Genomic DNA, 23,545 nt, shown 5'->3' with positions numbered 1-23,545 from the left:
CCTCACCCCTGTGGTGCTGCCTCTGTCCTTTCCCAGCGGGCTCACCTCTGAGGGCATAGGGGTGGTGGTCAGTGCTCCCCCCTGTGCCCTGACGCTGACCTGAGTCCTTGCTTTCCTCCCCCCCGCCCACCCCCCGCAGGGAAACACAGGCGTGCTTGCGGGCGTGTTTCTGGTGTCCTTCGTCGCCCTGGTGGCCCTGGTCACCGTGCTGTCCGGCATCGGGATTGGGGAGCACTGTGGCATGGGCAGCGGCGGCGTGTACTCCATGATCGCTGCGGTCCTTGGCGGGCAGACGGGAGGCACCATCGGGCTGCTGTATGTGTTTGGACAGGTGAGGCTGCCGACCTGTGGAATGGCTTCTCTTGACTTGCCATCTGCCGCCTTCTTCTCATCCACGTTCCACCTGCCCCCTTGCCCCCACCGCTGACCCGAGAGGCAAGTGGATGGTTGAGGGAGCTCAGAGCGGAGCCGGGCTCTGGTCCAGGGCCCTAACCGTTAGTCTCCAAGCCTCCTCCTCCTCCACCACCTCTGCCTCTGGAGTCCTGCTGCTGCCAGGGAGCCGGGAGGCGCGGGCTGGGAGCATCCTTACAGCCTGTTTGGGGAGGGGGTGCACAGCAGTGGCCGGAGCCCGAACAGCAGCTGGGTGGCCTAGTCCCTGGGGCACTTTTACGCTGAAAAGGGGACATTTCGCCTGTGCCAGGGACTTCCCTAGAAGCAGACAGTTCTCAAATGAACCGGAGCTCTAGGCTCATTGATGGCTTGACGGCCTCAAGAGGGAGGCTGAAAGCCCCTGTGTGGACGCCTTGTCTGAGAAGGAGAATACTAATGAGGGGGCCCCTCACCAGGGTGGACGGAGGCCCTCAGAAAACCACTGAGGAGAGAGAAGTACTGAAGCGTGTTTAGCTAAAACACAGGGATGGTGACCTAGCGCTGAGGAAGCAAGTGCAGACGTTAAGCAGCAGGCCTTTGTGAGGACTTCTTGGACTGAAAAGGCTCTAATGATGGTGCAAAGGGTGGTGGGTGGCTGAAAAAATAGTTTAAAGAAAAGAATCTGTCTAAGTAAGAGTACAAGAGTCTCCTCAAAGAAAGCATCAGTCCGTTCCTTTTATATCTAAGCAGCAGGGACAGGATGTTGTAGCAAAAATACATCTGATTCTTCAACAGCACAAAACTCTGAGTGTGTGTGTGTGTAGGACAGATGCATAAAAGGCAGACACATGGTCAGTGCACTCTTAAAAACCCCTTGCCTTTATGGAGAAAGGTCTTTAAGCAGGGTAGTTTGGGAGGTGAGCAATAAACAGTCAGTTTACTTTATTACCCCGGGGATTTATATACTGATTTTTTTTTTTTTTTTTTACTTTGTTTTATAGCCAAGCAGGCTGCAAGAGGGACAAACAGCAGTCCTCACTTCCCCTGCTTCCTGGGGTAGACAAAAAGCTCAGCTCTTGAAGCAGATACCACAGACAGGGGACCAGTGCTAGCGGACGGGGAGCCTTCCCTCCTCATGCCCCCCACCCTGCCCCCCACCTTCAAAGAGAGGAAGTCTCCTGAACGTGAACTGACTTGGGAGGAAGAGTGATCACAAAGATGTTTTCCAAGAGCAGGCAGCCCCTCTTGAAAGGCCATCGCACTGACAGGCTTGCTTGCTTACTTTCTGTTGCTTTGGGGCCCAGCCAGAGACACCCGTGCCCCTCTGGTCAGTGGCCTCAGCATACCCCTGCTTCTTCTCTGCCTGACCTGGGCTGGGCTCTCTGATCAAGATGTGGCTGTTTTCATATGCTGCTAGATACAGCGTGCTAGCATTTTGTTGAGGATTTTTGCCTCTATACTGCGAAGGATATTGATCTGTAGTTTTCTTGTGATACTGTTGTCTAGTTTGGGTGTCATGATCATACTGGCCTCACAGAATGAGTTGGGAAGTGTTCTCACCTCTTCTTCTATTTCTGGGAAGAGTTTATGGAGGATTGGTATTAATTCTTCTTTAAACATTTGGGAGAGTTTGGTGGTGAAACCATCTAGCCCTGGGCTTTTCTTTGTAGGAAGTTTTTTGATTGCTATTTCAGTCTCTTTACTTACATAGGCATATTCTGACCTTATGTTTCTTCTTGAGTTTTGGTAGTTTATATCTTTCTAGGAAATTGTCCTTTTAATCTAGGTTATCTCATGTTTTGGCATATAATCATTCATAGATTCCGTTATAATCTTTTGTTTTTGTAAGATTGATAGCAGTGGTCTCCCTTTCATTCCTGATTTTAATCATTCAAGTCTTCCTCTTTTGTTGGTCAGTCTAGTTAAAGGTTTGTCTGCAAAGAAGCAATTTTTGGTTTTGTTACTTTTTTCTATTCTTTTTCTGACCTCTGTTTCATTTATTTCTGCTCCAATTTCTATTAGTTTTTTCCTTCTCTTTCCTCTGGGTTTAGTTCACTCTTTGTTTTCTAGTTTCTTAAAGTGGAAAGTTAGATCATTGATGTGAGACCTTTTTCTTCCAGAGAGTGATTGGGGTTTCTGAGGGTCCTCATTCCTGGTTCTTCAGTTCATTTGCTAAGTTGTGTCTAACTCTTTGCAACCCCATGGACTGCAGCACGCCAGGCCTCCCTGTCCATCACCAACTCCTGGAGCTTGCTCAAACTCATGTCTGTCGAGTTGGTGATGCCATCCAACCATCTCATCCTCTGTCGGCCCCTTCTCCTCCTGTCTGCAATCTTTTCCAGCATCAGGGCCTTTTACAATGAGTTAGTTCTTCACATCAGGTGCCGAAAGTATTAGAACTTTAGCTTCAGCATAAGTCTTTCCAATGAATATTTAGGATTGATTTCCTTTAGGATTGACTGCTTTGATGTCCAAGGGACAGTCCAAGGGACTCTCGAGGGTCTTCTCCAACACCATAGTTCAAAAGCATCAATTCTTTGGTGCTCAGCTTTCTTTATGGTCCAACTCTCACATCCATACATGACTACTGGAAAAACCGTAGCTTTGGTTCTTATTAACCCCCAATCCCCTCATCCCAGGGCATGCATGCCCTTATGTATTTTTAGTAATTGCCAGAGGAGATGGCAATTACTTTGCTTTATTGACTATGCCAAAGCCTTTGACTGTGTGGATCACAACAAACTGGAAAATTCTTCAAGAGATGGGAATACCAGACCACCTTACCTGCCTCCTGAGAAATCTGTATTTCAGCAGGTCAGGAAGCAACAGTTAGAGCTGGACATGGAACAACAGACTGGTTCCAAATAGGAAAAGGAGGATGTCAAGGTTGTATATTGTCACCCTGCTTATTTAACATATATGCAGAGTATATCATGCACAAAGCCAGGCTGGATAAAGTACAAGCTGGAATCAAGATTGCCGGGAGAAATATAAATAACCTCAGATATGCAGATGACACCACCCTTATGGCAGAAAGCAAAGAAGAACTAAAGAGCCTCTTGATGAAACTAAAAGAGCAGAGTGAAAAAGTTGGCTTAAAACTCAACATTCAGAAAACCAAGATAGTGGCATCCGATCCCATCACTTCATGGCAAATAGATGGGGAAACAGAGGAAACAGTGGCTGACTTTATTTTCTTGGGCTCCAAAATCACTGCAGATGGTGACTGCAGCCATGAAATTAAAAGACGCTTGCTCCTTGGAAGAAAAACTATGACCAATCTAGACAGCATATTAAAAAGCAGAGACATTACTTTGCCAACAAAAGTCTGTCTAGTCAAAGCTATGGTTTTTCCAGTAGTCATGTATGGACTTGAGATTTGGATTATAAGGAAAGCTGAGCGCCGAAGAACTGATGCATTTGAACTGTGGTGTTGCAGAACTCTTGAAAGTCCCTCGGACTGCAAGGAGGTCCAACCAGTCCATCCTAAAGGAAATCAGTCCTGAATATTCATTGGGAGGACTAATGTTGAAGCTGAAACTCCAATACTTTGGTCACCTGATGTGACAAAGTGACTCATTGGAAAAGACCCTGATGCTGGGAAAGATTGAGGGCAGGAGGAGAAGAAGACAACAGAGGATGAGATGGTTAGCTGGCATCACTGACTCGATGGACAAGAGTTTGAGCAAGCTCCGGGAGTTGGTGATGGACAGGGAGGCCTGGCATGCTGCAGTCCATAGGATCGCAAAGATTTGGACCTGACTGAGCGACTGAACTGAACTGAGGAGATGGCCTGTTGTGCCCTGGAGCAGGATCATCAAAGTTCTTCTGAAAAGGGCCAGATAGTAAATATTTTAGTTTTTTGTGAGAGTGTCATAGGTTTTTTTCACAGTGACTCAACTCTGCTATATAAGTGTGAAAGAAGCCATAGACAATTTGAAGTGGACATGGCTGTGTGCCAATTAAGCTTTATTCTCCAAACAGGCAGCAGCAGGATTTGGCCAGAGGGCCAGAGTTTTCTGGCCCTTGCCCCAGAACATCAACATTAAGAAGATACAGACACTTAAAATAATGATTTTTTTTTTTAAGCTTACAAAACTTTCCATTGCCTTGCATCCTTCCAGACCCTTCCCCGTTCATCTCTCTGAGACACTAGTGCCAGGCCTGTTGTGTGTGGAGGAAGTGATGAACTGGGGTCCCTCCTTGCTCCCTGCCCTACCTCCTGAGTGCTTCCTCAGGATCACTTGCCCTGGATGCAGAATATCCAGCTTCAGCTTGCACTGTCCTGTCTAAAAGCTTCTAGGTAGATTTTCTTTCTGGAAAGAAAAATGCCTATGATTGTGAAATGCAATTTTTTAAAAAACAACAAATGCTTTCAAAAGGAGGTGTTACACCCTGAAAATATAGTGGGTGACACCCTCTGGTTCCTGTGTCAGAGGGTTAGTTCTCTGTAGATGACCAAAGAGAAAAAAGAATGCTTGTGATTCTAAACTTTAAGAGGAGATAAAATTTTTTAAATATAGTAAATTCTGAGATTGACACATTAAACAAGTCAAAAGGGATATTTTCTAGTGAAGAGGAGCTTCACAGTTGGAAGGTAGACCATGTCTAAGGTGGTTGGATTGCTCTGGGCAAGGGCTGGCAGCTGCTGTCGTCCATACCTCTCCCTAGGGGAGCCCGGAGCCCAAGCCAGGCATGAGCTGGCTGGCAGTGATGGGGCCATGGGGGAGCCTTGTGTCCTGGAGGCACTGTGCCAGATGCAGTTTTTGCATAAACAGAATAATATTCTAAATATGTTTGTTTTTATTTTCCTTGATAAAATTTCTTTAAAATTGCAAAATGATGTGCATTGTAACCAGTTAGCATATCAGAGATAATGGAGATGAAAAGGTTGTTTCCCTCCCCTCCTGTGGTAACCAGTGTGAACACCAAGTGTCCTGTTCAGCACCTTCCCTTGTGTTCACTGACATGAATTTATGGATGTTTGAAGCACTTGCTTGTTTTTACAAAGATGGGGACAAATTTCATAACCTATTCTATGATTTGTATTTATCACTGAACAAGAAGTCATTGACATTCTGCTAGGCCAATGCCTTGAAGTCATGCTTTTAAACTAGTTGCTTAGTGTTGTATGATATGGATGTACTGTAATTCATGGTACATTCATTCTCTATTCATTGTTTTACTCTCTTATGTAAGAGTAGTTTTATTCCTTTTCTCACTTCTAAAAGTCTGTATTTTTGTACTTTCTCTTCTTAATTGGGCTGAGGGGTGTTTATGTATTTTACTGATCTCAAAAAAGAAAAAAATCAGCTTTGTTCTTTGTATACTTTCTTTTGTTTCTTGCTTTTATTTTATAATTTCAGATATCCCTTTATTAAATATTTCTTCTATCTTTGTATTTATATTGGTTTTTAAAATCACTTCTTAATGCTTTGTTCATGTATTTATAAACTATTAAAGAAAATTAGAGTTGTAGTTTTCCCCCTTCTGAATACAGGATTAATGTGCTCAAGTTTTAGAATAAATCCTCTTTATTGCTTTCTAGATAATTTGAAATTTAAAAAATTTCTCCTTATTTTTCCATCATGGCTTAAATTTATTTCTGTTCTATTTTCTCCCTTGTTGATTTGGAAGTACTACTATGCTTTTCATTCTTTGGGTAGTTACTATCTGCTTTTAGGAGCTGTAATTATACTTTTTCTATACTTCCCAAACAAAAACATTACTTATCAACTCCTCTACATACCAAATATGAAATCTCTGATACTTTTACCTACATTCCAGAGTTACTCTTACCTCTTACCCTCAAATCCTTAGGTTTTTGAGAAGTTGATTTAATTTGGGGCTGTCAAAACTTTCCCCTAAAAGTAAATCTCTTCAGTTTCAAGAATCTTTATAACTTGTGTTGCAAATTTCCAGTGACAGTACCATCATCTATTTAGCACTAACAAAGTATTTTATTAAATTCATGTCTGTTTCCTTTTCTTCAGTAGCTATGACTGAACAACAATAACAGCAACAATAATGATAATGCCAATAGCTAGTATTTCTGCAACTCTTATCTATGAGCCAGGTGTTGCTCTAGGATTTCACACAAATTGTCTCATTTAATCCTAACAGTAACCTTTTTTTTTTTTTTTTGAGGTGATTTCTTCTTCTTTTTTTGCTATTTAAATTCTTAAAAAAATAATTAAAGTATATTATTTTCCATTATGGTTTATCATAGGGTATTGAATTTAGTTCTCTGTGCTATACAGTTCTCTGTGCTATACCTTTATTCATTCTATATATGTAATAGTTTATGTCTGCTAACCCTAACCTCCACTCCACCCCTCCCTAAATCCCCTCCCCCTTGGCAACCACAAGTCTTTTCTCTCTGTTGTGAGTCTGTTTTGTAAATGGTTTCATTTGTGTCATATTTTAGATTCCATACATAACTGATGCTGTGTTGCGGTTAGTCACTCAGTCATGTCCGACTCTTTGTGACCCCATGGATTGTAGCCCACCAGGCTCCTCGGTCCATGGAGATCCTCCAGCAAGAATACTAGAGTGGGTTGCTATGCCCTTCTCCAAGGAAACTTCCCAACCCAGGAATCAAACCCAGGTCTCTCTTTGCAGGTGGATTCTTTACCATCTAAGCCATCAGGGAAGCTCACACACAACTGATATCATATGGTATTTGTTTTTCTCTTTCTGACTTGCTTGTTGCTGCAAATGGCATTATTTCATTTTTTTTAAATGACTAAGTAGTATTTTATTGTATATAATTGCATTATATAATATTCCATTGTGTATATATATATATGTACACACACATATATATGTGTGTATATATATACACACATAGCAACAGTAAGCATAGTATTTATTCATAAAATGGTTGATGAGGAATGGCTGCATGAAGAAGGAGGACCTTGACTGAAGCTTGAGTAGAATTTATTTCGAGAGAGAGCAATAAGTGCAGAGTGACGGGGGCTAAGGAACTATGGAAAGTGAGGTTGGTATTTTTTTCAAATGTTTATTTGAAATTGTGCTTCACATATTTTTTAAGGGGTAACATCTTGACTCTCAGGCAAATATAAACATGTTCCAGAGAGTTTCTTTGACTCATTGATTACTAGAGGAGCCAGTAAGATGTTGAAGTTGAGTGAGGTACAGGTCTTGGACAGATACAAATCAGATCCATAAGTTCCTAGTTAGGCAGTTTCATGAATAAATGTAAGGATGAGATTGCTAGGTTAGATACAAAACCAGTTAATGTTGTATAGGACAACAAACCCTAATGTTTGGTGTTATCTCTTCTACCCAGAAGTTCTGTACATCTCTGCTGGGAAAAAAAAAAAAAAAGTTAACATGTAACTTCACTGAATCTGGGACAGTGAGTAGGACTAAGTACTTTCACCTAGATAGTACTTGGGTAGCCTTTGTTCCATCATTTCAGTTCAGTTCAGTCGCTCAGTCGTGTCCGACTCTTTGCGACCCCGTGAACCACAGAACACCAGGCCTCCCTGTCCATCACCAACTCCAGGAGTTTACCCAAACTCATGTCCATTGAGTTGGTGATGCCATCCAACCATCTCATCCTCTGTCGTCCCCTTCTCCTCCTGCCCTCAATCTTTCGCAGCATCAGGGTCTTTTCCACTGAGTCAGCTCTTCACATCAGGTGGCCAAAGTATTGGAGTTTCAGCTTCAACATCAGTCCTTCCAGTGAACACCCAGGACTGATCTCCTTTAGGATGGACTGATTAAATCTTCTTGCAGTCCAGGGACTCTCAAGAGTCTTCTCCAACACCACAGTTCAAAAGCATCAATTCTTCAGCATTCAGCTTTCTTTATAGTCCAACTCTCATATCCATACATGACTATTGGAAAAACCATAGCTTTGACTAGATGGATCTTTGTTGACACAGTAATGTCTCTGATTTATTTTTTATTTTTTATTTTTTTTAGTTCTACCACTTTATTGCTACCAACCCATCTCTCTCCACCCTCATGCACACATGCTCAGTCATGTAATCCCATGGACTTCAGCCCGCCAGACTCCTCTGTCCATGGACTTTTCCAGGCAAGAATACTGGAGTGGGTTGCCATTTCCTTCTCCATGTCTCTGCTTTTTAATATGCTGTCTAGGTTGGTTATAACTTTCCTTCCAAGGAGCAAGCATATTTTAATTTCATGGCTGCAGTCACCATCTGCAGTGATTTTGGAGCCCCCCAAAATAAAGTCAGCCACTGTTTCCCCATCTATTTGCCATGAATGATGGGACCAGATGCCATGATCTTAGTTTTCTGAACGTTGAGGTTTAAGCCAACTTTTTCGCTCTCCTCTTTCACTTTCATCAAGAGGCTCTTTAGTTCTTCTTCACTTTCTGCCATAAGGGTGGTGTCATCTGCATATCTGAAATTATTGATATTTATCCTGGTAATCTCAATCCCAGTTGTGCTTCCTCCAGCCCAGCATTTCTCATGATGTACTCTGCATGTAAGTTAAATGGGGTGACAATATACAGCCTTGGCGTACTCCTTTTCCTATTTGGAACCAGTCTGTTGTTCCATGTCCAGTTTTAACTGTTGCTTCCTGACCTGCAGACAGGTTTCTCAAGAGGCAGGTCAGGTGGTCTGGTATTCCCATCTCTTTTAGAATTTTCCACAGTTTATTGTGATCCACACAGTCAAAGGCTTTGGCATAGTCAATAAAGCAGAAATAGATGTTTTTCTGACACTCTCTTGCTTTTTCGATGATCCAGCGGATGTTGGCAATTTGATCTCTTGTTCCTCTGTCTTTTCTAAAACGAGCTTGAACATCTGGAAGTTCACGGTTCACATACTGCTGAAGCCTGGCTTGGAGAATTTTGAGTATTACTTTACTAGCATGTGAGATGGTTGTAGTTGTGTGGTAGTTTGAGCATTCTTTGGCATTGCCTTTCTTTGGGATTGGAATGAAAACTGACCTTTTCCAGTCCTGTGGCCACTGCTGAGTTTTCCATATTTGCTGACATATTGAGTGTGGCACTTTCACAGCATCATCTTTTAGGATTTGAAATAGCTCAGCTGGAATTCCATCACCTCCACTAGCTTTGTTTGTAGTGATGCCTTCTAAGGCCCACTTGACTTCACATTCCAGGATGTCTGGCTCCCGGTAAGTGATCACATCATCGTGATTATCTGGGTTGTGAAGATCTTTTTTGTGCAGTTCTTCTGTGTATTCTTGCCACGTCTTCTTAATGTCTTCTACTTCTGTTAGATCCATACCATTTCTGTCCTTTATTGAGCCCATTTTTGCATGAAATGTTCCATATGACATTGAAAGAATGTGCTCATTTTTTTCTCATTTCTAGGTTTTAGGTAATTTAAAAAATAGTAGTAACACATTCAAAGAAATAGAGAGAACTCTGAGGTTTGCTTCAGTGCCCTTCCAAGGCTCTGAGATAGGACCCTACCCCCACCTTGTGTTTCTGTTCTCTGTTTAGTTCTTCACGGGAGAGTCTCAAGGTCTCTTTGGCCCAAAGCCCCATCTTTTTTCTCCCATAGTCTTTTAATGTTACTTACCACTGATAGTCATTGTCCCCTGTGGATGGTGGGAGAGATGTAGGCAAGAAGGAAGGGGGCCCCAGGAAGTGCTCCTCGGGGAGAAGGGCTCGTTTAGCCCCCTTGCTGCTTTCTGGGTGTTGAATTTCGAAGGTGAGCAGGGTCCCCAGTGCCGGGCAGCCCTGAGGCTTTTTTTTTTTTTTCTTGGTGACTCTTCCTACCTGGAGATGCCTGTCAGTGTGTTGCAGGTGCCCTGTACATCACCGGCTTCGCTGAATCCGTGTCAGATCTGCTGAGTCTCAGGAACATCTGGGCCGTGCGAGGAATTTCAGTTGCCGTGCTTCTGGCCTTGCTGGGGATTAACCTAGCAGGTGTCAAATGGATAATCCGCCTGCAGCTGCTGCTGCTGCTCCTGCTTGCCGTGTCCACCCTGGACTTTGTGGTGGGCTCTTTCACGCACCTGGACCCAGGTAAGCCTTTGGGAGTTCAGTCACAGACCTTAGGGGGGTCTGCACTGCTTCCTAGATGTTGGTAGGTCTGAGTATGCAGAATCACCCCTGATAGCCTTTGCCTGCAGTGAGCGTGTGCTGTGCCTGGAGCAGGTGAGAGTGTGTCCTGGTGCAGCTTCCCTTTACATAGACATCTTCCCTTGTACATTGCTTCTTTTTATTTGCTTTCTGTTAGAAAAAAAGAAAATTTCAATAAGGGAAAGAATAAAGTAGAACTGCTTTAGACAAAGATAAATTCTTGATAGGAATTGTAGATAAACAGATTTGGGAGTAGGGAAGGTAATAGATTTTAATTTTATCTGTCCTATTATTATTTATTTTTAAAAAGGACTTGATGCGAGCATAACAAATGTTAACAAATGTCATTTCTGGGAAATACAGACAGATGTATGTTTGATTATATTTTCAATATTGATTTTTTATTTTTATTTTTATTTTTTTTGATTTTTTATTTAAAAAATTTTTTTTCTTTCTTTTAAAATTTTTTTTAATTTTTTTCTCATTTATTTTTATTAGTTGGAGGCTAATTACTTTACATACTGATTTTTTAAAAAACAAAAATATGAATCCACTAAGCTTAACGACAGCAAACAGCTGGATATTCTTTTGCACCATTTGGAAATGGTGTCATATGTTGGTTATCAATCACTGTTTACGCTAATCCTGGGTTTCTGCAGCCTTGGTGATGCCTGGCAACTCTAATCCTAATTCCTATGCTTTGAGTTAGAGTCTGTTACCCAAAGTGTCCATAACTGTATCAATGTGATTTGTGATTTGGGATGGTTTGGCATCAAAAGTCTTTGTTTCCAGAGTACAGAACTATTCCTGGGATACTGTAGGAAAAAGATAACTACCTGATATTTCACACTTTGGGGACTTTGTATTTTTATGGCGATAGTGACTGGACATCTGTGTTGGAATATGGACAGAAAGAGGGCGATGGGGCCACTAGCTGTGTTAACAAAGGAAAAGGAAAGAGATTAGGAGCACAGACCAGCCATCTCTAATGGTGGTGGCAGCGATGGAAGCTATATCGGATGAGCACTTCTGTGCCAGGCATTTTGGCTAGCACCTCCCAGGGCTTATCTCATTATCATAAACTCATGGAGGAGAAACCATTACACTCCTTTTACAGATGAGGAAAGTGGGGATTATATAGTTTATAGTAACACTTGGCAGAGCCAAGTATGAAATGGATCTGTTTGATGATAAAGCTGTGCTCTTCCCCGAGATGGGAACAGTCACCGGCTGTCTGTGGTATCGGCTCTGCTTTTCCCCTTCAAGGCTGCCCCTGCGGTGTGTTCTAAACAGTCTCATCTTTCATAAAAGTGTTGGTTGTGGGAAGGTGAGAAATCAGTTGGTACACCCTGATTTAGCCTTTTGCTTTTTCATATGTTAAGATTCTTTTGTGGGAAAATAGTCACTCGCCTGAGCTCCTGGAATGCCCCCTACCCTCTGGCCTCCTGGTCCATCCCCCAGAACCTCCAGACGGCCCCATGATCCAGCATCTAAAGTGTTAACCCCTGTGCAGTGTGGGACACCCAGGCCCACTCCGACGCTAAGGGCCAATGCGGTGTCCAGACTGATCACCTCGAGCCTGAACTTTGCAGCATCTCCTTTGGAGAGAAGGAGTGATTTTTCTTTTCCTGGCTCTGCACCACGCTGCTGAGACAGCCCACATCCTGAGAGAGACCTGCTGGCTGTTTGGCCATCAAACTGTCAGTGGAGAAGAGAGAGGATGTATTCCAGCCGCTTTGCCTGGGTCCTTTCCCCGCATTGACATGGTTGCTGAAAGAGCATAAGTAGTTAAATTGCAAAGTGATGCTACTGGCTTCTTTGAAACCTCAGTAGGCTGAAGTATTTGCCTTCCTGATTAGAAGTTTTCTTGGCTACCCTTCTGACTTACTCCCAATATTTATCTTTCCTTCTGGTCAGTACATTACCAGGGTGTAGTGTGAAATGAAATTTATTTTCAATCATTCCCATAGCAACTGGCCCCTCTAGAATCTGTTTTTGGTATCACTAGTGTTTTATATGGGCTACTTTCTTTGCAGTTAAAAATCTAAACTGAAACTAGACCATAAACTGTTAGAATGGATTTTGCAGAATGATTTCAACTCTTTTTTTTTTTTTCTAAATGATGTACGCATAGACATTAAAAAAAAAAAAAAAAACCACCCAAAACTGGAAAAGCGACTGGAGGGAACTAAGCCCAGGTGTTAACAGTGGTCATCTTTCTGCTGAGGTTATAAGTGGCTGTATTATCTTATTTCAACTTTTCCTTCAATTGGTTAGTGCTACTTAAAAAAAAAAAAAACCCTTTAGTTTTTAGAGCAGTTTTAGGTTTATAGAAAATTAGCACGTAGTACAGAAGTCCTCGGATTACCAAGTGGCTCAGGGGTAAAGAATCTACCTGCCAATGCAAGAGCCGCAGTAGATGTGGGTTTGATCCCTGGGTTGGGAAGATCCCCTGGAGGAGGAAAGGGCAACCCACTCCAGTATTCTTGTCTGGAAAATTCTGTGGACAGAGAAGCTGGACAGGCTTCTGTCCACGGGCTTGCAGAGTCGGACACGACTGAGCATGCGTGCAACGCAGTGCAGCAGAAGTCTCCATGTCCTTTATGTCCGCTTTCCCTACCGGTTTCTATGACGCCCTGCATCAGTATGATATGTCTGTTATCACTGGTGAACCAATAGTGACACAATTTATTAACTAAAGCCCATGGTTTAGATGAGGGTTCATCCTTTGTGTTTTTAGTTAATCCTTTAGTTCTATAGGTTTTGACAAATATATATTGATATGTATCCATCATTATGAGGAAAGCATGGCACCTCACTCCACTATTCTTACTTGGAGAATCTCATGGACAGAGGAGCCTGGAGGTCTACAGTCCACTGGGTCGCAAAGACTTGGACATGACTGAAGTGGCCTTGCACGCTTGCATCCTTGCATCGTTACAGTATCATACAGAATAGTTTTAATGCCTGAAATATTCCATTTATTTCATTCCCTTCCTATCCCTACTCCTGAATTCCTGGCAACGTGATGAACTCACTGATCTTTTCAGTACCTTTATATTTTGCCTCTCTCAGAGTACCATATAGTTGAAATATACAGTATGCAGCTTTTTACACTAAGTGTTCAAGGTTTCTCCATATTTTTTTGTGCCTTGATAGCTCATACCTTTCTATTACTGAATAATATTCCGTTGAGTAGGTATGCTACAGATTTATTTGTTTGTTTTGAGGTTTCTTTCTTTTTTTTTTTGGTCCATTCACCTATTGAAGGGCATTTTTGTCACTTCCAATTTTGGCAATTATGAATAAGACTTCTATAAACACTTGTGTGAAGGTTTTGTGAAGATATAATGTTTAAACCCATTTGAATAAATACCTAGGAGCATGGTTGCTAGATCACATGGTTAGACTATATTTACCTTTGTAAGACTGACTTCCAAAGTGGCTGTACCATTTTGCATTCACTTTAGCAACAAATGAGAGTTCTTATTGTTCCACATCCTCATCAGCATTTGGTGGTGTCAGTTTCTTGGATTTTAGCTATTCTGGGAGGGGCATATTGATATCTATTGTTTTAATTTTCAGCTCCCTAAGAATATGATATTGAGCCTGTTTTCATGTGCTCATTTGACATCTGTATATGATCTTCAGTGAGGTGTCTTTTGCCTGTTTTTTGGGTTGTTTTCTTATCATTGAGTTTTAAGAAGTCTTTGTATATTTTGGATCCTTTATCATCATATGTATTTTGCAAATATTTTTCCCAGTCTGTGGCTTGTCTTTTCATTCTTTTAACAGAGCCTTTTGTAGAGCAGATGTTTTTAATTGTAATGAAGTCTAACGTTAGTTTTTCCTTCTTTCTCAGATCATGCTCTTGGTGGTGTATTTAAAAACTCACTATTAAACCCAAGGTCTCCTGGATTTTCTCTGTTATCTTCTAGAAGGTTTATAATTTTGTGTTTTACATTTAGATCTGTGATCCATTTTGAGTTAATTTTTGTGGAGTGTATAAGCTGAGTATCTAATTTTTTTTGGCATGTGGATGTCCAGTCATTCTAGCACCATTTGTTAAAAAGACTATCCTATCGTCACTGAACTGCATTTGATCCTTTGCGAAAGATCAGTTGACTGTATTTGCATGGGTCTGTTTTTGGGCTCTTTATTCTGTTTTCTTGCTCTACTTATCTGTTTTCCAATATCACTCTTTTGGATTATTATAGCTGTATAGTGAGTCTTGAAGGTGGGCAGTGTCAGTCCTCCAACTTTGTCCTTTTTCACTAAGTGTTATTTTTAAAGTCAGGAAAAATAATTTTTTGGAATACACTTAAAAGTCTAACTTTATTTCTTTCTCTTTCTTTCAATATAAATGACTTTAAAAAACCAAACAATCATAAATGTATAAAGAAAAAAGGTAAAACTTAAAAAAAAATACCCAAAAAACCCTCCATTTCCCGACTCTGCTCTCCAGAGGGAGATTGGTAGGTATTTGTTATTTATTGTTGCTGAACAGATTACCCCCAGATTTAGTGGCACAAAGCAGCAATAAGCATTATTATTTCTTGCCTTTTCTGTGGGCCGGGAATTTGGGTCTGGTTTGGTTGAAGGTTCTGGTTCAGGTTTTCTCATGAAGTTCAGGGACTGCAGACTTATTGAAGCTTAGCTGGAGCTGGCTGGCAAGTTGGTATTGGTTGCTGGCAGGAGGCCTCAGTTCCTCTCCATGTGGTCCTTTCCAAAGAGCTATTTGAGTGTCAAGTCGTGAGGTAACTGGATTCCCCAAGGACAGACCAGAGAGGGAGTGAGCGAGAGAGGGAGGGAGTGAGCCATCCTTTTTATGATCTAGCCTCAGAAATCCCATAGCAGCACTTTTACCACAATCTGTTTGTTAGAAGTGAGTGACTTAGTCTGGCCCTCATTCAAAGGGAAGGGATTTAGTTTCCACCTTTTGAATGGAGAAGTGTCAAAGGATTTGCAAACACATTTAAAAACCACAGTCGTTAATTTTAAAATCAGAAAACAAATACACGTGTCAAATTTTATTTTTCCTTTTATTTCACAAAGACAAAGTTAATGTTTTTATGTTGTGAATTTTTAAAATTTTTGAAATATAAAGTAAGAAGTGAAAGTATTTTCCCCTTACTCCATTCTCCCACTACCATTCCCAGAGGGAGATTGGTGAATATCTTTCCAGTCTATTTTCTATATGTGTACAAGCATATATGCACATGTTTACATACATAAACATGTAAATGTAGTTCTTTGTAAAAATGTAATTCTGTATTGTTTTGCTGCACTTCCTTTCCCACCCAATAATATATCACAGACATCCTGCAATGGCAGTACGTTTAGGATTCCCTTGTTCTTTTATAACACCTGCAGAGTATTCCATATCCATATAAAACATTAATTTATTGATAGATATTTAGGTTTTCACAGTTTGTTGTTATTACATGTTGCCAATATGAATATCCTTGTACAAAATTTGAAGGATTATTTCTGGAGGATCAAGTCTTATCAATAGCACTCATAGGACAAAGATCAAGCACATTGAACAATTTGTTAGATTCTACCAAATGGCCTTGTAATAATGTTGTTCCTTTCTGAACACCTAGTAACACCTAGTAACAGTATGTAAGAGTTATTCCCCATACCCTTGACAGTATTGGATATGTTCAGTCTTTTAAATTTCTGCCGTGTGTTGGGCAAAAATTGTGATCTTTTTAAAATTTTGCTTTTGTTAAGTCATTACTGAGGATAATTGTATTCATTTTTTAATTGCTACTTTTATTTCTTTATCTTTGCATTGTCTGTACTCTTATTTTTCCTTTAGATTGTTTTACCTTGTAATGTATTGGGTTGGCCAAAAAGTTCATTTGGGTTCTTCTGTAAGATGTTATGGAAAAACTCAAAGGAACTTTTTGACTAACCCAATATTATAGCTCTTCTACCTTAACAATTAATTCAACATGAAGCAAATATTTATTTAGCTTTATGTTAGTGCTAGACAATATTTGTTATATGTTGAAAAAATTTTCCTAATATGTCATTTTTTCTTTTAGTATTAATTTTTATATGTAATAAAATAAAATATAAAAATATTAATTTTGAGTCACATTGTGTATTCTGATTGCTTTCTTTTTGTATGTTTTTCAACTTTTCCTAAAATTAAATTTACTCCATGTATTAGTTTCCTAGAACTGCTTTAATAAATTACAACTTGGTGACTTAAAACAGCAGTAGTGTATTCATCTCCAGCTCTGGAGGCTGAGCATCTGAAATTGAGCAGGGCTGCCCACCCTTCAAAGGCTGTGGAGGAGAATGTGTCCTGCCTCCTCCCACTTCTGACGGCTACAGGAGTTCCTTGGCTTCTGGTCATATCACTCTCGTCTTGCCTCTGTCTTCACATGGTCTTCTCCTCCTCTTGCGTGTGCTCTATATGTGTCTTGTAAGGTCAATTTGTCATTGGAAATAGGTCCAACCTAGCTAATTCATGTGATCTCATCTCAAGAGCCTTAATTATATCTGAAAAGATCTTTTGTCTTTCCAAATAAGATTACATCCACATGTTTCCAGCAGTAGGATGTGGACATCTTTTGGCAGGCCACCAGTCAATGCAACACCTTCCCTTTTTTTCATTTGCTTGATTTTCTAGGTGATTATCACTATTTTTAACAGTTCTCCATAGCGTTTTCAAATACTTAGCAGGCATTTTCTTCTGTGCTCCCTTTGTTATGTTTTCTCGTGGAGGCTCCCTCTTCGTTGTTCTTCTGGATGGACAGTCTTAGGCCTGGATCATGGCTGTTGTACTGGTACTTTAATCCCTATTCCCAGGGGTTGGTTTCTGTTATCTGTATCCCAAGTCGTCATCTTTTATCTATAATGGAATATATTACTTTTCCACTTTCACATGTGATTGGTAGGAGATGTAAAAATCTAGGCTGAAAATCATTTTCCCTTTTGTAATACTGTGATCTATAATTAGATAGATAGATAGATAGATGTGGTCTTCATTCATTCCTGGCATGGAACCCCTAAAAACCTTAGAATTTCCACTGATGAGAACTCTGAGGTGTCTTTGTGTTAATTAGATGACTCACAGAAGGCACCTCAGGATGGGGGCTGGTTGCCAATGGAGCCAACCTTGTGATTTCGGGATTGGAACTTTCAGTCACCCTCCTTCCCCCACCTCAGGGAGGAGAAGAGTGGTTGGAGATTGAGCTCAAACACCAATGACCAAGGATCTAATCAACCATGCCTGGGTAATGAAACCTTCATAAAAACCTTAAAGGGCTAGGTGTGGAGAGCTCCTGGGTTGGTGAACACATGACGATGAGGGGAGAGTGGCTTTCAGAGAGCATGGATGCTCCATGCCTTGCCCTGTGCATCTCTTCCACTTGGCTGTGGTTGAGTGATATCCCTTTGTAATAAACCGGTGATCTAGTAAGATCTCTGAGTTATCTATATATATCTATATATCTTTATCTATATATATATCTAAGTTCTCTGAGTCCTGTGAGTCACTCTAGCAAATTAACTGAAGCCAAGGAGGGGATATTTGGAACCTCCAATCTATAGCCTGTAGCTCAGAAGTACAGGGGACAGCCTGGACTTGGGAGTGCCATCTGAAGAGGAGGAGGCAGTCTTGTAGGACAGAGCCCTGAGTTGTGGGATATGATACTCTCTGGGTAGACAGTGTCAGAATTAAGTTGATTTGTAGGATACAGAGCTGAATTGCCAGAGAATTGCTTCATATGGGGAAGTAAACGTGAATCACAACCTTTGAAATTTTCAGTTGTTGCTCTACCTTCTATCCTTCAGTGATATCTCAGAGTTCCGTGCTATTCTGATTTCTGCTCTTGGTAACCTGTTTCTTCTCCTCAGAGTGCTTAGAATCTTCCCTTTACCCTGAGTTTTACAAGTAATATAATGAAATTTTTTATTAACTGGGCACTCAAAGAGTGAAATATGACTGAGCATGAAGACAGGCAAGCAGAGGCCCTTTCCATCTGGAATTTTCAGCAATTTCTGTGACAGTTTCTTCTCCTTTGTTTTCTCGGGTTTTTTGGTTTGCTTTATTTTTAAAATTTTCTTGATTTCTGGATGGTGTGATATTGGGGTGCCTGGTTTGAACCTCCTCTTGTATTTCTAATCTTCTCTACAGTTTATTCCTTTTTTTCTTCCTACTTTATGGGAGAGTTCCTCACCTTTATTTACAACCTTTTAACTGAATTTTTTTGTTTTGTCCATTAATTTCCAAGAGCTCTTTGTTGTTCTCTGTTAATTTTAAAAGCATATCTTGTTCTAGATTTATGGATATCATATCTCCTTTTGACTCTTTCAACCTATAGATTATAGAGGTTTTATTTTCTTTTGAAATTTTCCTTTGCTATCTACATCATCTAGTTTTCCAGGCTTCTTTATTCTGTTGTATACTGTTTTGTTCTCTGTGATAATTGCTACAAGTGTTCGTCAGTGCTTTCTTATAGTCCTTGGTCATTTCTTCATGTTTAATACTAAGGCTCTGAAATGCTGATTGGAAGTTCTATGTGCAGAGTGGCAGTTGGCAGGAGGGCATCACTGTCGGGTGATCCTGTGGCAGACTGGGCTGTTTCATCAGAGGTCTCCTAAATGTTGGTTTCTGTAGGTCTTTCCTCTGGTGCAGTTCATATTCTCTAGAAAGTTCTCCAATGTCCTGCCAGGGGCATGCCTGACTGCCACAGTCCTGGGAGCAGGGTAGAGATGAGGAGTGAGGCTGGAGGGCTCATGGTCAGGATGCAGACTTTCCCTTAGTCCGATGTTTTTCACCTGGCATGTTCTCCTCTCCACCTGGGTCACTGTGTCATATCTCAGCCTTCCATCTCAAACCGCTGTTTTGTAGCTCTCATTTCATGTCTAATCTTTCCATGACAATTCATCTTCTCATCGCCTCCCTTTCCTCACCTCCTGACTCCCTAGCCTGCAGACAGACAGCATGAGTACCCTCTTCCCTTCCCACCTCCCCGTCTGTCTCTTCCAAAACTTGCATCATTGCACAATGCAGAGCTCCATTACTATAAAAAGCTAAATAGCATGACAACTTAAACAAGATACTCTCAAGCATTTGTTTGGCTTAAAGCTTCTACAATGCCATTTTCTTGGATTATATTTTAACTTATGTGAGATGAGTGTCATCCCAAAATGATTTTATTGCCAGAGAAGTTGGGCAGATAGAAATACATTTTAGAAAATAAAGTGACATGTGGCACATTCTGATTCTTTGTTCTCCATTTAAAACTGAAATGATTCATCTCCAAACCTAAATTTTTGGTAATCTAGGAAGATTGTTGCCTGACCTGGCTGTGTGGTGCTTTCCACTCGTGGGCCCACATTGCAAATGCTGGTCTGCCTTGACCGCCTCCACCAGGGTGGCTCGCTGGATGGAGCACAGCAGCAGCCAGCAGGTGCCTTGAGCTGAGCCAGCAGGTGGAAGCTGGTACTGCTTGGTGAGAGAGGTGGTTTGTGCTTGCCTATAAGAAGACCACAACCACTTCTCAGGATCTATAAAAGGGGTGGGTCCAACATACCTGACTCTGCTGTCTGTGAAATTCTTCTATCTGAGGTCCCACTGACTTCTCAATCCTTCAATCCAGAACCATTGCTCATTTCTTATTCTTGACCCCCCTTGGGTCACTGACCACTGTCCCAGTCTATTCAGGCTGCTATATCAAAATGCCATAGACTGGGTGACTTCTAAACAACAGTTGTTTATTTCTCCTAGGTCCAGAGGCTGCAAGTCCAAGGTACTGGCAGATTTAGTGTGTGGTGCAGGCCTGCTTCCTGCTTCATAGACAGCTGTCTTCTCACTGTGTCCTCACAGGGAGGAAGAGTGAGGAACCTCTTTGGGGTCTCCCTGATAAGGGCACAGATCCCATTCCTGAGGATTCCTGCTTCATGAGCTGGAACTCAAGCTTTAATCACCTCCCAAAGGCCTCGCCTCCTAACACCATCACATTGAGGGTTAGGTTTCAGCATGTGGATTTCGGGGCAGGGGCCATATACCTTCAGTCTGTAGCAACCAGACTGTGCCAACTGGAAATGGTCTCTTCCTGTTTCTTCCAGCACACAGCACTGTCTGGACTCTCTTCTCAGCCTCCCTGTCCCCTGCTGGGGGCAGAGGGCCCAGGGTCCACCCTGTGCAGTCAGTGCTTCTCTCTGTGCTCCTCCTCAGGGAGCCTTCCCGCATCGCTGAAGCTTGGGTGGCTCTTACCTGCTTCTCCAACTTCTTTGAACTCAGCTCCACAGTGCCAACTCCCTGGATGTCTGAGCATCACCTTGACTTAGAGAGAAGCAGGCTGAACTACTCAGTTTCTTTCTCCTCTTTTTATTTACCTTCTCCTCCTTACTCTCTCCCCCTGAAACAATAAACAAATAATTAGCTAATCTTCTGAATTTCCCCAAGCCTGGAAAGTTAGTGTTAACTTTTATTTCTGTGTCTAGCTTAAATCCTCCTATCTTTTTCAGTCTCACAGCTCTCACCTTAGATCAGCAGATGTCATTTCTTATGTGGGCCTCTTAGACAATTTCTAAATCTAACTTTATCCCTACAAAACCTCATCCATCGCCTATAGGCAGCCGACACCTCCTGTGTACTGAAGTCAGATTATCTTTCCTAAAACAGTGCTTTGCTTGTGTCCTTCCCCAGGTTAAACATCTTCAGTAGCTGTCTGTTGCCTGCAGGACAAAATCCAAACCCATTTGGTTTTCAGTCAATAAGCTTCATTATTTCATTCAGTAAGCCCTAAGTTACTCATTTGGTTGCACCTCCAGCCTTGCACCTCTCTGAACCCTCTTCTTCCCCTTGATATACTCTGGTTTATACATACAGATGAATGCAACTCTGTTTCTATTTCTAGAATTCTCTTTACCATTTTCCATTTAACCTAAGTTCTTGCTCTTGGGTGAAATAGGGGAAAGAGTATAAGCAGATGATATGGTCCAAAATCTGGGAGCCTGTGTGGTCTGAGCAACATCAGATGTTCTGAACCTGGTTTTCTCATTGGTAAAAATGAGGATAAAAGTAGTGTTTAAATATCCAGGTCGCCTTCCTGCCCAGTTCAGTGGGGCAGGCAGGCTGAGGGAGTTCGGTTGAGGTAAGCGGCTGCAGCAGTCTGCTCAGACCCTGAGGGATATTCATGAGGGCCTTTGAGACTCTGGTTCCTCATTAAAAATTTTAAAATGTACTGATGAAACACTTCAAATATACAGGAAATAATAGAACAGATGCTCATCTATCCACACCCCAAATTTCATGGATAATATTTTGCCAGGTTTGCTTCAGATCTCTATTAAAAATAAAAATAAATGAAGCATTACAGACATAGTTTAAACTGCACTTTTACACACTCCCTCTTCTCCCCCGGGCAACTGCGTGCCTGAGGTTGATGCGTGTCCTGCCTGTACGTTTTAATTTTTCTACCGTCTGTAGACAGCCATAATTGATTTCTGTGGTTGTTTAGTATTTGAAAATTGTACACACCTTTAATCATACTACATGGATCCTTTCACCTGCTAAATAATTGTGGATGAATGAATTGTTTTGCAATTGGCTTTTTTCACCCAAGGTATTTTTGAGATTTATCTGTGTTATGACATTTACCTTTTCATTCATTTTAATTGCTCACAGTGTCACCAGAGACTCAGACAAGTAAGCCGTTACTAAGTTGTGGAAAGTACCATGACAGGGGTTTACATAGGAAATCTGGGGTTGTGGTGGGCTCTCAACCCAGCCTGAGAGTCAGGAAAAGAGATTCCCCCTGAGCTGATTGTTGCAAGAATACAGGGTTTAGAAGAAGAGAAGGAAGGAAATCTCACAGGGAAGGAAGCTTATACAAAGACCCGAGAGAGTATACAGTGAGGGTGCCTAGGGTGGGGGGTGGTGGAGAGCAGGCAGAGCCAGCTCACCAAAGGCCTTGTCTGCTGCGCCGAGGGACTTGGGCTTTCCTTGAGACTGTGGGAAATGTTATAGCATTGTTATGTTTTAGAAGACCAGGGACTTGAGATGGGGTGCAGAATGGAGGCAGAAACCTGATTTGAGAGTCTGTTGTTGGTAACCCAGAAAAGTAGTGGTGATGCAGTGCCTCTGCAGGTGGGGGAGGGCAGGTGAAGGCGAGATGGTGAGAGGCCGTGCAGGCAGAAGAAGAGACAAGGCTGACCCCGGGGCTGGCTGACTAGTGGTGTCGTGCACAGGATCTGGAAGGAACACGCGGCAGGGGTGGGGAGGGGTGTGTAAGGGGTGAGTGAAGATCTGGTGATCTAGTCATAAGTGATGCGGACACATAGGTGAAGCGCTGGGATGGGTGGGAGTTGTTTGGGGAGGCCATGCCGATTTTGAAGCCAGCAGAGCTGTATGTGTTAAGATGGAAATTAATTTCACCAGAAGAGACAATTTTCACTGTTTGGGATTTAAAAAAACCTCTCTGACAAAATTCCAAACGTACAAAGTGAGTAGGCTAAAGATGTATATTCTTTACTTAAGAGATTCACCCCAGAAACCCTTCAGGTGACTGTTCCCTGGTCCACTCAGGGTGTAATGAGCACATCCACGCTTTGGCTGTTCTCTGGAACTCACTGTCAGCTTGCACGTATGGCTACTGGAGAGAGGCTTGGGGTCTTCCTGGGTTGTCTTCTTACAGTCCTGGTGGGTAGTAGATGTTGAGTGAGTATGCAGGGATGAGCACGTTGAGCATGAGATAGTGACACCATACTACAGCCTCTTAGCCCCTCTGCAGTGATGATGGCCCATCTGCAGACACCCTTACTCTGGAACATCTGCCCAGGGCCCCCCTTTCCCTGGGCCCCCATTCTCCTCTTGAGATGAAGACAGCGGCCCAGCTGCCCCCATGACCCTGTTGCATCGTCCTCCCCTACTGGCAGCTTCCTGAGCCTTCCTGGCCGGCTCCTCTCCCGCCACAGAGCTTCGTGCTCCTGCTGGGAAGGGTTTTCCAGCCCTGGGGAGGAAGGGCTGCCTGGAAGGGCTTTGCAATACCCAGGATGGCCTCTGTGTGGAGTCATGATTCTGGCCGTCCGCTGTCGGGCCTCTCAGGGCTGGGGATCCCTGTCCCAGGGCGGCTCCCTCAGCCTTTCCTC

At 42.2% G+C, this 23,545-nt stretch overlaps 1 protein-coding gene across 1 annotated transcript in view; it reads left to right on the top strand.

Moving 5' to 3' along the window:
- Positions 1-23,545, top strand: part of SLC12A8 (solute carrier family 12 member 8) — a 135,697-nt gene that overhangs the window by 23,837 nt on the left and 88,315 nt on the right. Inside the window, exons 3-4 of the mRNA XM_070466125.1 lie at positions 140-331; positions 10,138-10,369. Of these exons, the coding sequence (XP_070322226.1) occupies positions 140-331; positions 10,138-10,369 (424 nt within the window). The remainder of the gene's footprint in view (positions 1-139; positions 332-10,137; positions 10,370-23,545) is intronic.

Source organism: Odocoileus virginianus, chromosome 4, assembly GCF_023699985.2.
Source record: "Odocoileus virginianus isolate 20LAN1187 ecotype Illinois chromosome 4, Ovbor_1.2, whole genome shotgun sequence".
Classification (NCBI taxonomy): Eukaryota; Metazoa; Chordata; class Mammalia; order Artiodactyla; family Cervidae; genus Odocoileus; species Odocoileus virginianus.
This window is presented reverse-complemented; position numbering and strand designations above follow the sequence as displayed.